At 29.3% G+C, this 18,572-nt stretch overlaps 1 protein-coding gene across 1 annotated transcript; it reads right to left on the reverse strand.

Moving 5' to 3' along the window:
• Positions 1-17,344: 17,344 nt before the first annotated feature.
• On the reverse strand, positions 17,345-17,779 carry LOC113380478 (activity-regulated cytoskeleton associated protein 1-like). Its single transcript, XM_026619707.1, has one exon. It carries the CDS (start codon positions 17,777-17,779, stop codon positions 17,345-17,347), a length of 435 nt encoding a protein of 144 aa, XP_026475492.1.
• Positions 17,780-18,572: the final 793 nt, after the last annotated feature.

The following is an 18,572-nucleotide window of genomic DNA, read 5'->3' on the forward strand; positions in this document are numbered from 1 at the left end:
GATAGTCCCACAAATGACTGACAACACGATAGTCCTCGTCGAGATACATCGAATGGCTTTTAAATTTTTGAAATCGGCCCAGCCGTTTTCGAGAAAACGTCGATTTCCCGCAAAAAAACTGTTCACATACACACACACACACACATAGTTTTACCAAATTTGGTCTCATTCGATTCAGAATGGCTTGTCGTCGAGAAAACATGAAATTAGCGAATCGGATTTTTTGATGAAAACATAAACTTCTTCTTCGGGAAGTTAAATAAATTGTTTGGCCACTGAATAATAATAAGTCATTAATTTCTGAAACCATTTTAATCATTTCCATTCTCAGCCGGATTGTGATTTCGAATTCACGAATTACGGATGTCAAGAAATTAGTAAAAATATAAACCATATATTCCAAAAAATATGACGAAACCAGTAAAACCACTGAAATAAGATTTTGAAGAGGCGATACACCTTTGAACCACAAGACTGTGACAATGATGCTCAACATCTGACAGGATTGTGATTATAGCTTTCCACACGTTTTACAATCATGGTAATGTATTTAAAACTAATCAATTTTAATTACGTGTTATTTTGTTCATATTTTCTCTGTAAATATAAAAAACTGATTGAATTATTTTTACCAAGTCTTCAAGAATATTGCAATAATTTATTTAAAAAGAATAGTGAAATTAAGGACAATACTCATATTAATTGTTTAAACATAAAAGAACATCTTGTATATATATGTAATAAAAATTTTTCGGATCTGTTAATCTCATATAAGATTATCTTTTAACCGTTAAACCGTACATAAATAGCGTACATAGATAACGTTAAATTTTAACGTTTTGTTGTAGCGCTGCTGCCATGGGGAGTTATCTCCGAACAAATGTATATTACCCTGTTTTGGAAAGGACTACTATTTTTAGCGAAAAAAAGATGTCGCTACTAGTTTCAAAATATGAATAAACGTCAAAATTACTCGCTTAAATTTGGTCGCCATTTTCTCTCAAAGTTTATGGTTCGATGTTGGTTCTGTAATTAATTGAATTCAAGTGAGCATTTATGTGAAATTTAATATGGCAAAATGTAACGCACCAACTTGTGGTAACTTCTGAAATAATATAAAAATGCACTTCTTTTCGGCTTTATGGAGTGAACAAATTAGAAATGTCCAATTATATTTCACAGAATAGTTCTCATGTCTATAGTTCACAGTGATATAAGAAGAGAAAGACAATCTGATATATGGTCAGGAGAACACTCTGCAACTCCAATGGAAAGGGTAATAATAATTCTGAATATTTTAATACCATTTGCTATTACAACTTGATATTATATTACAACATGTTATGTTTATTAGATGTTCTTGGGAATACAAATTGCAGCAGAATCTAGTGACTAAGGATAGGAGTGTCTTGATGCCAAGGGCATGTAAAATGAATGATACATCTATTATATGTTGAGGCAGTTAAGAAGGATAGACAAACAATGCAATAATTTAAGGTATAAATTGCAACAGAGTATAAGATGCTCAGAAATATTTATAACATTCCAGCCGAAAGGACTGCTGCACTGTTCTATTGACACAATCGAACCATAAGAAATTCAAGATTTTGTAGAATGCAACTTTATTAATGATTGATTGGAAAGCAAAATAACTATCAAATGCAAAGTTAATGTTAAAGAAGAACGACTCATAAATGAATTTTAATTCTTGGAATTTAGTTTTCTATCAATTTTGATATCAATATATATATTTTATGTATGTAGGATTTAACTTTTTAAATTGTTCATTATTTGTCATTTCTTCTATTTATACTATTCCATTATCTATAGTATATATACTCTATATACTACATACTTAGTCTCTATACTTTTCTCTTCTTTTTTTAATATATTATTATTATATACTCTATATACTACATACTTAGTCTCTATACTTTTCTCTTCTCTTTTTAATATATTATTATTAGTCATTAAGAAATTAATATTAGTTAATTTGTGTAAATTCATTATACTTATGAAAACTTTTACAATATTTCTGTTATATATTATTGATCATTAAATAATTCATATTGACCGTTCCTTTTAAGTTTAACATTTTATTGTAAATGCTTCTACACAATCTCTGTGTAGCTGTTATATATTATTGATCATTAAGTAATTCATATTGATCGTTCCTTTCAAGTTTAACATTTTATTGTAAATGCTTCTATACAATCTCTGTGTAGCTGTTATATATTATTGATCATTAAGTAATTCATATTGTTCGTTCCTATTGATTTTAACATTTTATTGTAAATGCTTCTACACAATCTCTGTCTGGTTGTTATATATTATTGATCATTAAGTAATTCATATCGATCGTTCCTTTTAAGTTTAACATTTCATTGTAAATGCTTCTACACAATCTCTGTGTAGCTGTTATATATTATTGATCATTAAGTAATTCATATTGTTCGTTCCTATTGATTTTAACATTTTATTGTAAATGCTTCTACACAATCTCTGTCTGGTTATTATATATTATTGATCATTAAGTAATTCATATCGATCGTTCCTTTTAAGTTTAACATTTCATTGTAAATGCTTCTACACAATCTCTGTGTAGCTGTTATATATTATTGATCATTAAGTAATTCATATTGTTCGTTCCTATTGATTTTAACTTCTTTTAACTTTCTTAAATGCTTCTACACAATCTCTGTCTGGTTGTTATATATTATTGATCATTAAGTAATTCATATCGATCGTTTCTTTTAAGTTTAACATTTCATTGTAAATGCTTCTACATAATCTCTGTGTAGCTGTTATATATTATTGATCATTAAGTAATTCATATTGATCGTTCCTTTTGATTTTAACATTTTATTGTAAATGCTTCTACACAATCTCTGTCTAGTTGTTATATATTATTGATCATTAAGTAATTCATATTGATCGTTCCTTTTAAGTTTAACATTTTATTGTAAATGGTTCTACACAATCTCTGTGTAGCTGTTATATATTATTGTTTATTAAGTAATTCATATTTATCGTTCCTTTTGATTTTAACATTTTATTGTAAATGCTTCTACACAATTTCTGTCTAGTTGTTATATATTATTGATCATTAAGTAATTCATATTGATCGTTTCTTGTAAATTTATCATACCAATGTGAATACTTTTTTTAGTTACTTATAATTGTAAAATTATAATACTTATTATTGTGTATATATTGATTTTTACATTTACAAAAATTTTAATTGTTATGTAAAAATGTTTGTGATATATTTGAAAATATATTTTGTACTTCGTATGTTTTTTTTCTCATTTTCAATATAAGAAATTATTTAGGTTTTCATATTTTGAATTACGTATGCGAACGATATTTAGGAATAATACCAGCGGTTGATTTATATACTGAACAAGTGCTGCCTCCTTCAGATCGCTAAAAATAATAAAATGGAGGTAATGTCAAATGGCCCGAGAGAGCGATCTATTTATGTTTACTTATCTATGGAGGTATGTATAAACAATGAATGATCCAAAAAACTAAGGTATGCCAAAATCTCCGAAATCGTTGAATATGCTTTTATAAAAATTTCAACGATTATTCATTTCGTTAATACAAGTAAATAATTTTGAATCATTCAAATTGATCTGTGCTCTCAAAATCATCGACGAAATTATCTCGGAATAATACCAGCGGTTGACTTATATACTGAACAAGTGCTGCCTCCTTCAGATCGCTAAAATATTAAAATGGAGGTAATGTGAAATGGCCTGAGATAGCGATCTATTTATGTTTACTTATCTATGGCCGCTGCGCTCCCTCGTTAATGACAGGTGTGCCGACACCCTTACGTTTGCTGTTCGCTCTACTGTTATTAGCATTCGTTATCTATGTGCGTATGTCGTTGATGGTTCTCGCATCTCGCATCTCGCATCTCGCATTAGATTCAACAAGTGTGTTCTGATCATAGATAAAAGAAGAGTATTGGTTGTGTTCATAGTTTTTCAGTCCGATTTTGTTTCAATTCAGTGATTTAGTGCACAATTAATAATCTACATTGGCGATGACATTATTTGCAAGCTTTTGGTTAGTACTTTGATGGATTGATAATTTTGCTTATTTATTTAGTACATGACCAAAGCAAAGATTGATTTGGTGTGAGAAATATTCGTTAATAACGTTCGTTTTTATATTTATAGTTATATGTATTGCTGTGAATTTGTTGTTTTGATTTGATGTAAAACCTAATGTTCGTCGTATTTGGGATTATTAAGTGCGTAGACAATTTGATGATTGTTGATATCGTTTCGAGAAATAGGTTATGGCTAATACATATACTACAATTCCAAATATTTTCTTTTATGGGTACTTATTTTTCTTTTTTTTGAGCTATATAAAAATAATATTTTTATATCTATATGAATTACTATAGTATTTTATAATTTCAGATGACGGTGAAGAAACTCTATTCTACATGATGGAGGCCCATGTAAATGTTTTATTGTACAAAACCATCCTATATTTAATAACTACATGAGGTAACTTGAGTAAGAATTTGTGGATGTAAGTACTTGCATGTTTTTTATCGCAATGGATATATTCCTGAATTGTATGATTAAATGTCCACGAAACACTTTAAGGTACATGTAAATCGTAATACATAATTGAAATCTTAGCCATTTGATCTACTATTAAAGCTGGATTCTGCAAGTTTATGAAACATGCATCTTTATTTACTAATTTCTGTCAGTAATTGTTGTCTGTTTTAATATGAATTCAGCAGTTAATTTACGATGTACATATTTTGCTATTGCCAACAAATATGGTTGATATTCGACACTTTCCATCCTGCTATCTATGATTTAAATGGTTAAATTTAATATTAATTTGTCATGGAAAAGACATATTCTTTGTTGATTTAATACTCCTTTTTTATCTTATGTATATTACTTCTTTTCAACCTGTTTAATTTTTTTCATATAGAATCACCATCATTCTTACTGTATGGCAACTGTGTGTTTATCCCCTTAAAATTAACAAAAACTCATTTATTATTTATTTATTTTTTGTTTTTTCAACGGCCGAGGCAATAATACAATATAGTTACATTTTGAAGTTAACAAATTACAAACTAAAGAGATAATATCTCAAATGGCAAATCAGGCAAACATGAATAACTTTTAATAAGTTGTCAAAACTATGCATTCACTATTTGGAGTCTAGTATAGAAATCTATAAATTTCTACCCAGTATTATTTGTGCATTTAATTTTGCCTGATTTTAATACATTTGTGTATATATCATAATTGTTTTGTATATCGCAATTCTTACTGACAAATAAAGGTAATTAAATTTTTCTCCGCTCACAAATAGTAATTTAGAAGGTGAATAATTTGTCGATTTATGTATGGTGGTATTGTGAAAAAAAATTGCATATTAAATATATTTGTGTCAATTTGTTTGTGTGTTGTTTATACATGAACTAATATTTTGGATAAGATCCCTTTGCATACGTTTACATGCGCCATGGCTATGGCCCGCATAAATCAATACACAATTTTTTTAATGGTTCTTTAGCAGCAATTGTGATTACCATGGGTTCTTTAGTTTTTTGTGATACCTTATTTTTTTTTTGACAATTTACACAATTTACTTATGAAATTTTTAATTTGCTTTTTCAATTTTGGCCACTTGTAGAAGTTTTCAATTTTATTGCAAGTTTTCTTCATGCCTAAATGATCTCCATTTATTTGTGAAATATGTAAAACATGCAAAACTTTTTTTATTCTTCTTCTGTTAAAGTTTCAATTATTTTATCTGAATAAATTTCAATTTTTATATTTGGATCTTTAAAAATATATCCTAATATCATTCTGAAATGTTCAAAAGATGAATCGCAAAAATTTGTAAACTGAATAGGATTAGGAGTTGCCGAATATTTTATATTTTACTCTAAAAAATATTTTTTTAAATTGCATAAACAATAAAAAAAAATCTTGTAATTTAGGCTGTGAAACTTCATTGTTAACAAGAGAATATGTAATATTAGTTTATGTTTATAAAGTTTTTTTTTGTTTCGTATTTACAAAGATCAAATACTTTTTGCAATTTTCTGATATATTTGAAGATTTTGATATAAATAATAAAATATTTTCATTTTGATTTTTTTGCATATATTTATTGCCGATAAAAATAATATAATTTTTTAAGACAATATGCTGGTTGTATATTCAATTATTGAAAAAATAAAATTATTTTTGTTTTCTACTATATTTGTATTTAAAATAATCTCTCTGTTTGCAGTATCTAAGAATTTTTGAAAATTATCAGTTGGTTATTTGTTAAATATGAAAATTTTGCATTTTCCTGAATGTTTTTTGTATCTTTTCGTATCTTCTATGTCTTTGGCACTATTTTGCTATTCAATAGATCTAGATAAACTGTCTGCATTTGTATTTGTTATCCCAGCTTTATAGATACTTTCAAATTCAAATTACTTTAATTTTAATCTCTAACATATTTGTCTAGAATTCGGTTTTTACAATTATTCAAATATATAAAAAGACATGTGGTCAGTATATAATTTAAAGGGTTTTCCGTACAAGTAAGGCCTAAAATGAGTAAGACTCCATACGATTGCTAATAATTTCTTATATGTTGTCGAGTAATTTAGTTCGCTTTTATTTAAGGTTCTAGATGCATACGATATTGATCTAAAGTTTAGATTCTAAACCATTTACGTTTTGAGATGAAACTATGCACCTATGGATACGCCACTAGCATCTGTTTTTATTGAAAAATTTCTACTAAAATTTTGATATTGTAAAAGGGGGGTTGCAGACCAAATAAATTTAGTTTTTTTTTAGTAATTTTGTTAATGGATTTGCTATTTTTGAATAATATTTATAAACTTCTTATAGTAACCTGATAAACCTAAGAATATTTTAATTTTTTGGGATTCGAATGGGTTTTGAACTCACTGACCGCCTTTATTTTTTGAGGTTCTGTAATATACAATTAGAACTAATAACATGACCTAAATATGAAATTACAAACATTAAAAACTACTAACTTACAATAAATATATAAATTGTGTTCTCTTAATTTTTGAAAATCTTCTATTAATTTGTCGATATCATCCATGTTAACTATTGTTGTTATACTCTATAAACCTGATAGTAAGAATCGGGGAACCCAGCACCCAGCAGTACTGTTTTATTTCTTGCGTGGTTGTTGCGTATCTCTCGCTGTCTCATGGCTAAATGACCACATAGCCTACGATTTTTTCGATGAAAAACTTCTCTTTCATATTGTAATACATATTTGATGGCTTTGTCCATTTTTTCTTTTATTAATCTACTTTTCAACTTTTTATGGAAGCTTTTCAAATACATATTGGTATTGATGCCCAGACCTTTTCCCAATACGCCTAGGTCTTTGTTCCCTTACTATGATTCTTTTTGAAATATATTTTGCAAATGACTGTATAGTTACATCGCTTTCAGGCTTCTTCAGATAATAATTTAAACAATTCGAAAATTTCTTTTCAGTTAAAATCATTTTAATTTGTCAAAAACTTGCGTCTATCTTTCTCTATTTCTGATCTTTGTAGCTGATGCTCTTTTCTAATAATTTAACAAAATTATATCCAATTTAATTAATTCATTACCACTATCGAGTATATTGAGTACTTTTCACCAAAGACAAACTTATGAGTATTGACTGTATTGACTGTGTCCGATGTGTTAGCATAATCTCCAATATTTAAAAAATTATAATTTTTCTATACTAATTTAAGATCAGATATTTTGTCGAGATAAATAATAAGTTACTATAATTGTTGAGTATTGTTATTTAAAACAGTGTGATGCTTCTATAGTATTTTCAAACTTCGAAACGTTTTCGAAAAATAATATTTTATAATTGTAATAAAAGCAAAAATGTTTAGTAATTATCATAATTATTATGTATAAAGTTAGAAAAAAATAAAGATTACGCAGGAGTAATCTGTATGATATAAAATGTTTTGGCGCAAATATCACTTAAAAAACCGTTAAAATTTTACATAAGATGAAACAAACATCATTATCTATCAGTCCAATTCTATTTATTGTAACATGATATGAAACCTTTAGTAAAGCAATGAATATTCAATTTAATGAGATAATATTTGACATTCAATTGTCCTATAGAATCACTTGAAGGTATAGCTGTTTATGCAATTATGGAATTTAACGATAAATTTTTTTCGAGAAATTTAAACTTTTGTGTATTATGTATCAAATAGCGCTTATGTAAAAATACCGAAAATATCGGTATTTTTGTGGTGATTCCCGGTAAAAATACCGCCGAAAAATCGGGCAGTTTACCGGTAATTCGGTATACCGGTAAACCGGTATTGCATTTCCTAATTCATACGTTTCGAGTCCGAATTTGACTCTTCTTTAGTGGCAATAGTACAACACAAGCAAATATGCACTAACCACTAAACGAAAACGATACAAATAAAAATAAACTTGAATAATATTTATAAAGTTAATTAAAAAGAAAAATAATAAGATTCATTCTGGACCAAATTCAACAATCTGTTCTTCTGTGAATCTTTTTTCATCGGTAAATTGCACATATTTAATAATGTTGCGATCAATTTACAAGTAGGTATTTAGTTTGTTTCGTCGAATTTGAATTGATATTAATATTATGTGGCGCTAGATATTTTAAACCTGATGATAATTTAACACAAAGTTATCATTATTTTAATTTATGATATGATCATATTCATGAACAGAAAATTTTGATTAGTTTGCTATTATATTGAATTGATGCTAAATAAGAGTCAATGATTATGTCATCTAACCAATCATTTAAAACAAAGTGAAAAATTATTCAATTTATTGGCATATTTACCCAAAAATCCTATAGTATACCCTATTATATATGAAGTGTGTTATATAGAAATGAAAATCTTTAGTTTTATTATTGTTAAGATACAAACCTATTTTTAGTTCTGTACTAGAGTCAGCACAGTTATTCGTGCCCAGGTATTTATTCAAAGTAAAATCATTTTTCTTATGTCGGTATTAATTGACTGAATTTTCAGATGTTTTCTTTGTATCTCCCATATCATCACAAACATATTTTTAAATTTAAAACATCACAAACTTATTTTTATTACTCCGCCAATATTTTTCTGGTTAAGTGTACTACTGCTTTAAAGCAGGGGTTCAGATATATTTTTATAACGTAGGTTTTGTATAAAAGAAATAGTTATTTCAATTATACGATTTTATATTATATTATAATACTTTATAATATTTGGATTATATAATATAATAGAATATATATTAAAGGTTTTATCAATTATTTATCTTCATTTCATTTCATATATTTCATCTCATTAATTAATTATATCATTCCATTAGATCTTAATTATTTCTTCTGCGACGGCCTGTTTGTTTCTCTAATATGGGCCTCAGTTTTCGGGCGTTTGCCAAATCTTCCTCCTCTATGTCCCCGGTGCTTCCTCGGTCCCACATAATTAGATATTTGTTAATATATTTATTAATATAGTTGAGTTTTAATTAGTGAATCCTGATTGAATATCAAAACGCTTCCTATTTATAAGGCGACTTATAAATAGGTTCTCGGGCGTTTGCCAAATCTTGCTCCTCTATGTCCCCGGTGCCTCCTCGGTCCCATATAATTAGATATTTATTAATATATATCTATATATACATATATATATATATATATATATATATATATATATATATATATATATATATATATATATTTATTAATATATGTGATACAGTTACTGGTTGAGTTTTAATTAGTGAATCCTGATTGAATATCAAAACGCTTCCTATTTATAAGGCGACTTCTTTAAGTTGCATTACGCATAGATTATAGTACGTGCTGATTCAGCGGAAGATGTATACATTATTGCTGTATATATAACTCCTCCGGCCTTAGAGAATAACTCTTTTTGCGGCTGCTGCTCTTTATGTTTGATTTATATGAGCTTCTTTCTGCGTCTTTGAATCATACATTTTACTAGAATATAAGGTATAATGGTTATGATTGATACTGTAGATATATGGAATGTTGTGATTGGTAATTGCATTCTTCATATAGACGTTCTTTATTTTGTCTTGTTCTCCTTTTATTCCTGAAAGTTCTTCGACTTGAATGCTCTTGATCTGCAATGGCTCAGGTGTTGTGTCATTGGTGTAATTTAAGTTAAATCTTAGGATTAGAATTGGTTTTCCTTGTATTGAAGATTTTATATTTTGATAATATCTTCCGTTTATAGTAAATTTACAATCATGTGGTAAATTTAAAATATAATTTCCTTTGATAAATTTTGATTCTTGTTGTTCATTACAATCAAAATCTATTTTTGAGTTGTTGATTAATAATAATATATAATGAGCATCATTGATTTTTTCTATAATATTGTGTGTTAGTTACTAGGGTTTGTTTACAATTTTGTAAGCATTTTTCTTCCCAGTTTATTAGTTTTATTGTGCATTCGTCGTTATTTTCAAAAGTGTGTTTCGTTTTGCAAAAGCATAAATTTGAGACAAGTTTGCATTCGTCTTCTTCTTGAAATTGGTAGTTTTTCGTTCCAAGTGTGAGAAAGGATTTTGGGGGGATGGTAATTTTATTATCGGAATTTGGTATTGGGTACAATTTATAATGTGTGAACATTTCGGGTAAGGTTATGGGAAATTTTATAAGAAATACAATTCTTTCATTTGAGTAATAATATTGTACCTTAAGTAATTCATAATATTTGTGAATATTAGTTTCATCTATGGAAAAAGGTAATATACTCTGTTTGTATAAATCTTTGATATTCTTGATCATATAAATCAGGGTTTCTAATTTATTAAAAGAATTATGAACTATGTTAATTCTTGCTAAATCTAGGGATATTTCTAAGTCGTTTAAAATATTGGTTAATATGATTAAAGTATAACTCATTTGTATCTTTGGCTAAGAAATATTCGTTATGGCTAAAACTACTATATTTGAGAAAATCATTCAATCTTTGAGTTTCTTATTTAAAATTAATTCATTAGATATTGTATCGTTAAAGTATTTGATTAACTTCTTATTAATAGTTATTTGTTTGTTCGAGGTGCTAATTTATTTTCATTACCTTGAAGTATTTTTATTGATTCGCCATATCTTCTACCATCTTCTGCATCTAAGTTTCCTGTAATTCCTTTTATTATACTTCCTTAACCGTCTGTTAAACTTTGTTTAATTTGCCTGTTCGGTCGAATCGTATTATATTTGTCTTCGATGTTTTTGAACATTGTTTTTGATAGAAAAATATGGATTTAATCTATTCATATATTTTCATGTTTTTTTATTTAATGCTAATAAAAATGCATTAAAATCTGAATTCAAATGATTAATTTGTGATTTGATTTAATCGGTGTCTATGTAACGTATATATGTATGATATTTCTCGATTAATTTTTCCTAATTCAAACGGGAGAAGTCCAGCTGATCTTGCCATTCTATTTTATTGCTGTTTACTTGTAGAAGGAATTGGAGAAGAATTACGTGAGTCAGCAACATCTTTGTCCTGTAAAATTTGTTGCGTATTAATTCTCAGTCTTTTCATATCTTGTTTATGAAATGTCAATTGTTTATCTGTCTGTACGGTTTTGTTTAAATCATCTTGGACGTGTATTGTTTTGAAACGTGATGCGAATTTGTCGCGTGGGTTTACTTTTAAATATGCATTACTGTTTTGTTTACATTGCAATGGTTCGTGTCGTCTTTCATTATGTTTACATTGTGTTTTGTTTATTCTTTTGATTATTTTCAAACAATTTATCATACATTAACTGCGTTCGTTTCTTATGATCATTTAAGTAATTTGTTAAAATTTCAAATTCTAGATCTATTTCAAATGGTGATCTTGTTGATAGATGACCAGAAATTATATCAAAAGGTTTTAATTTTGTTACAGAATGAATTGAATTGTTATAACCACGAATTGCATAAATCATTAAATCTAAAATGCTTGAATTTTTATTTTCTTGATTTAATATTCTTAAATGTTCTAAGATTGTTGAATGGAATCTTTCTATAGAACCGTTCGAATTTGGATGCATAGGTGTAATATAATGAATGTTGATTTTGTGAATTTTCAAATATTTTTGTAAGGAAGAAGATTTTAAATCTATACCATTATCCATAATTATTGTATCTGGTACTCCGTGATGTGAAATAAAAATCATTATCACTCTTATTATGTTTTGTGTAACGTTTGTAACTATCGGATATGCTTGTGCATATTTTGAAAAAGTATCAATTATTGTAACAAATTTTTGTTTACGGATTGTTAAAATATCCATATATAATATTTGAAAAGGCTTTGACGCGGTTGGTGAAATTGTGAACTTTTGTTTAGATGATTTCTATCGTATTTTTGTGTAGCACAAATTGAACAATTATTAATGTAAGTTGTTACATCAATATGTATTGTTAGCCAGTAGTACTTTTCTTTAATACGTATTTCATTTTCATTAATGCCTCGGTGATTAATTGAATCTTCGTGAAAACTTCTTAGAATCGACTTTTGTTTATCTACGTCAATTACGTCTTCTCTAATCTCCTTGCATATTATTAATTTAGAAGATGAATGTGTAAAAGTTGAAGTTAAGATTTTTATGATATCGGTAATATATTCATTATTATCAATATACATTGCAAAAGATTTATTACTTGTGGTAAATTCTTTAAATAATTTTATTATTTCTTTTTCTAAATTTTTGCTATTAACTTCGACTGTAGTTCTATTTTTGTTAAATATTTTTTGTAATTTCGGTTTCGTCGGATTTGTATTTACGATTTTAATTATTATTTGATTATTGTAATAATTAATTGGTTTTGGCGAAAAAGGGATATTTAAAATTGGATCTTCGCGTGATGTATGGATTTCATCATTTTCATTTCATTGACTTCGTTATCTCCTAACACTTCAATTTATTATTGAATCTATTTCATCGACATCGGGTAATTCATTTTCTGCCTGTGCTATTATAAATTGTAAATCTGTATCAAAATCTATAATTTCATTGTAATTTATTTCTTCTAAATTAGTATCTGTTTTTATTCGCGTTAATGCATCGGCATTTGTATTTAATTTACCTTCCTTATAAAAAAATTCATAATCGTGTTCTTCGAGTTGTAATCTCCATCTAACTAATCTTGCGTTTGCGTTTTTTAAAGAAAATAACCATGATAATCGTTTATTATCAGTTATGATTTTAAATTTTGTTCCGTAAAGATATGGTCTGAAATATTTAACCGCCCATACTATTGCTAACAATTCTCTGTAATTAATTTCTGATTCATTTAATGTTCGTGATTTAATGTTCGAGCCATTGGTTTGTCTTTTCCTATATCTCCTTGAGATAAAATTGCTCCTATCGCATATTGGTTTGCGTCTGTTGTTAATAGAAAAGATTTTGTAAAATCTGGATATTGTAAGATTGGTTCAATAATTAGTAAATTTTTACAAGTTTCTAAACATTGAACATATTCAGGATCTAAAGTTATTTTTGCATCTTTCTTTAAACATTTTGTTAAAGGTTTAGGTAATTTTCCAAAGCTTTCTATAAATTTTCTATAAAATCCTAATTGTCCTAAAAATCCTTTTATTTGTTTTACTGTTTTTGGAATTGGATATTCTAAAATTGTTTTTATTTTATTCGGGTTTGGTTTTATTCCTTCTGGAGTTACTACGTGTCCTAAGAATTCTGTTTCTTGCTTTAAAAATTCTGATTTATCTGGTTGAATTTTGAAATTAAATTCTCTTAAACTTTCAAATTTTTTTGTTAAACTTTCAATATGTTCTTGTAAAGATCCGGAGTAAATTATAATGTCATCTAAATAAACAAAACAGATTTTCTATATAGCCTCTTGATATGTTATTCATAACGCGTTGCAAAGTTGCTGGGGCATTTTTTAATCCAAAGGGCATTCGAAGATATTCAAAATGTCCTTCATCTGCACTAAAAGCTGTTTTTTTGTATATTATTTTCATCCATTTTGATTTGGTAAAAACCTGAAGCTAAATCTATTGTGGAAAAATATTTGCAACAGCATAATTTATCTAAAACGTCGGAAATGTTTGGAAGAGGGTATTTATCATCAATAGTTTTATCATTTATTTTTCGATAATCTACAACTATTCTCCATTTCTTTTTTCCTGATGCATCTATTTTTTTTGGAACTACTTCATATTTTTGATTGATTTGATTATTTGTTGTTCTAACATATCGTTTATTTGCATTTTCACTTCTTCGGATGTACGTGAGGGTATCGATAAGATTTTGTATAGATTGGAATTATATGTTTTACTTGATTTGTAAAGGTTAATTTATCATTTGGTTTATGTATATCTTTGAATTTTCTACATAATTTTAAAATTTCTATTCTTTGTTGTTCATATGATTTGTTCGAATTAAATTTTCTATATCGGAATAATTTGTTTTATTGTCGATCTCTTTGGTATAAAAGTTATGTAATTCAATTTGATTTGTTAATTCTACATTGATTGGTTTTGTTGAAATTAAATTTATTTCATTATCATTTAAATTATGTATTTCGACGATGGCTTTAAAATTTTGTGATAACGTGACTGTCTCTGGGATAAAACAATCAGGGAAATATTGATGTTTTATTAAAATTTCTCCTTCTTTGATATTTACTGGAATTTTATATTTTTTAATACACTTACTAGGAATCTTTTGTTAGAAAATTATTTTTTCTGGCCTTTTTAAATAATGTAACTTTAAATTTACGTTCGGTAATATAAGTAATTCATTGTTTAGATCTATCAATGCTTTTAATTTTTTTAGATTGTCTATTCCTAATAAACCATTGAACAAATGAAAGGAAAGATATTCATTAGCTTTGAATTCTTTAAAAGCAGGAATTTTACAAGCTGTAATGGGGTAGGGTTAGAATAAATGAAATTAACACAATTTTAACACTGCCGTCACTTTATTTATGGGTATGTAGGTTACAGGACACGGCAATATATATATATATATATATATATATATATATATATATATATATATATATTTCAAAGTAACTTGCAGCCCATTCGTCGAAATAAAAAAGGTATAAAGTATATAAACTTTTATTTATACGTTTCGACACAAGATGCCTGTCATCATTCAGCAACACAGGACAAAAACACTCAACAAAAATTTATTTTAAAAATTAAACTTAATAACATATTAGAGAAAAACATTTTTTTTAGAAAAAATTATGAATAACTAAAAGATTTGAAAACTAATTTGACTAAAAGTTATGAAATGCAACATTGTGAAGAGAGAAACACGCCCATACCGAGCAACCATACTCGACTGAAAAAAAAATATATTATATATATATATATATATATATATATATATATATATATATATATATAGCCACTAAGTCAACTACGCGTACCCAAGGAGTAAAATTGATAAAGTCGAAGATACTTTATCGCACTAAGAGTTTACACAGTTTTTCTTATTCGTGCGTCCGCACAGAATATCACAAAGTCTGAAAATTATTAAATGCCTCCGCATTCAATATCACAAAGTCCAATAGAAAAGTATTAAATGTGTTTATTAAATTTGACCATTCGGTTCGAATGGATCAAAAAGTATGTTGTTAAGATAGATTAAAAGTGTTTAAGAAGTCCGTGATCGGCGAGATGCTACCGAACTCTATTGAAACACTTGCACTTTGTCGAAGGACCAGATATATTTAGTTATTGGCTATATCAGACCGATTGAATAATAAAAATAAAAGATGATAAATAAATGTTTAATTATTGTATATTTGAAAGAATATTAAGACTGATAGATGATATGTTAGATAGTTGAAGTTTTAATTAGATGTTATAGCTTTGAGTGTTAATTTACGACTGATAGATGTTAGATGATAATTTAGTTGACACTAAATTATATAGATTTTACAATTTTATACATTTTTCTGATTGGTCCATTTCGTAGAATTAATGACATCTCATTACAATTTTGGATCCAATCAGTACATTTGTCAACCAATCAGGTATTGGTCGGGGATTGCAGATTCGTAGAATTAAAACTGGGTACACGTAATGCGAGTTTCTTGGAAATATATTAATTGCAGGATGATATGGTTAGGGACAGGTGATTAAAATTCTTGGAAAAATGGATTACTGATATGTTGACCGATTTTGGGATAGGATGCGTGACAATGAAAGCGATTATTTTATCGTTTTAAATTATATAGTAAGGGATGAGGGTTTATTATCGCTATTCTGCATGTAGGCAACAAAATATAATAATTAGACCAGGGTTGGGAATGAGGCGTTAACAAAATGCATCTACACTTAATAACTTTGAAACCGTTTTTGTTAAACTTAACAAAATAATTCCAATATCTTAAGCCAACTTTGCGTCTGGTCCGAAAAGTTCCACGTGCGGTGCTTCATGTCTAACACAAGACCGGCTTTGTGCAAGAAATCCATGCCTAGCAGGCTGTTGTTTCCTTTAGCTTCCGGAATCACGACAAATTCCGTTGGAACTGGCCTGTCTACTAGCCGTACAATGGTCGTCGTCTTTAGTATGGGTCGAAGTTTCGACTCTCCATCGGCCATCATCATTGTCATCATTGACGGTTCAAATTGATGGCTCGTTGACTGCAGTAGTTTGTATAGCGTTTCTCCCGCGATGCTCTTTTCTGCGCCGGTGTCCACAAGTGCGTAAATCATTACGCCTTGTACTTGTGCTTTAATGACGGGTCTGGAGCAAGGATCTTGAACCGCGGATTCTCCTGGTTGACGGTTCCATCTCAGATCACAGGCCAGGCGTCTAGGGCAAAATTTTTTCAAGTGACCCTTCTTCTTGCAGTGGCTGCATTTTCCTGGCTCTTGCGTGGTCAGGCTCAAGAATCCTTATCTTTGGGTGGTTGCTGCCTATGCAGTTGTTGGGGGAGAGCAGACCGGGCACTTACTGCGGATAACCTCTGCCTTGCCGCACCCATAACAGGAGATTCTCGCTTCGCTGCGAGTTCCTGGCTCCTCCTTCTTAGGAATCTGCTTTGTCCCTTGGCGTTTGCGACATTCTGTGACCGTGTGTCCGGTGTGGCCGCAAAAAGAGCAGGTTTTCCGTCTTTCCACCGGATTGCTTTCTCCCTTTTCTGCCTCGGAAAGGTTAGCTTCCACGTCTCGAGCTCTTTGAAGCAACTCATCGAATGTATTGACCGTTGTCCGTGGGATGCGTTCACGGATCCGCATATGTAGTAGCCCGTAGAGCATGTCTAGCTGCATATCTGTCTATATATTGTAGGGCAACTGCGCCAGCAGTGCCCTCTTCTGGCAAACGAATAGGTCGGTACTCACATTCTTTTCTTGGCGAGTGCCAAAAAAGTCTATACAGACGCTGTGCGGGGGTTTACTTGGGGCGAACGACGTCCTTATCAAGTGGATCGCCTCGTCGAACGTATTGGCCTCCGTCTTCACACTTTCCCACAACGTGGCCGACGTGTCCTGGAGAAGTAGTGGTAGCCCCTTTAGCGCATTCTCGTCCGAGATGCCCTCCACGTCTTTGTACAAGACGATGGTAGTTGTGATTTTCTTCACTTTTTCAGGAACCCGCGTTCTGTTGAACCTGGCCGTGCACCTGGCAAAGCTGCCGGTCACCAAGTCCGTCCGTGTGTTCGATTGTGCGCTTATCACTCCCATCAGTCGCTGTAACATTTCTTCTGACATGGGCATCAGTTGTAATGGGGTAGGGTTAGAATAAATGAAATTAACACAATTTTAATACTACCGTCACTTTATTTATTGGTATGTAGGTTACAGAACACGGAAATATATATACAGTCACTAAGTCAACTACGCGTACACAAGGAATAAAATTGATAAAGTCGAAGTTACTTTATCGCACTAAGAGTTTACACAGTTTTTCTTATTCGTGCGCCCGCACAGAATATGACAAAGTCCGAAAATTATCAAATGCCTCTGCATTCAATATCACAAAGTCCGAAAGTTATTAAATGCCTCTGCATTCAATATCACAAAGTCCGAAAGTTATTAAATGCCTCTGCATTCAATATCACAAAGTCCGAAAGTTATTAAATGCCTCTGCATTCAATATCACAAAGTCCGAAAATTATTAAATGCCTCTGCATTCAATATAACAAAGTCCGAAAATTATTAAATGCCTCCGCATTCAATATCACAAAGTCCAATAGAAAAGTATTAAATGCATCTACACCGTTTTTGTTAAACTTAACAAAATAATTCTAATATCTTAAGCCAACTTGTTAATCTTGCAGGCGCAATCATGACAAGTTTCTTAAGGTATTAGGGCCAAACGCGACTAAACACTTTCTGACAAATTTCTTAATTCTTGGTAAACTCATCTCGCTGAGGTAATCAGTAATTGACTATGGTGCATTTCTCTTCCGATGACGTAGTTGTGTAAATATTATTGTCTTTCTCACACCCTCGCTGAGTCACAGGGCAAATGTAGTGTGTATTATCGTGCTATCTTTTATCT

Source organism: Ctenocephalides felis, unplaced genomic scaffold (assembly GCF_003426905.1).
Source record: "Ctenocephalides felis isolate EL2017-DRISC unplaced genomic scaffold, ASM342690v1 CF-g0.4_SCAFFOLD_02159, whole genome shotgun sequence".
Taxonomy (NCBI): Eukaryota; Metazoa; Arthropoda; class Insecta; order Siphonaptera; family Pulicidae; genus Ctenocephalides; species Ctenocephalides felis.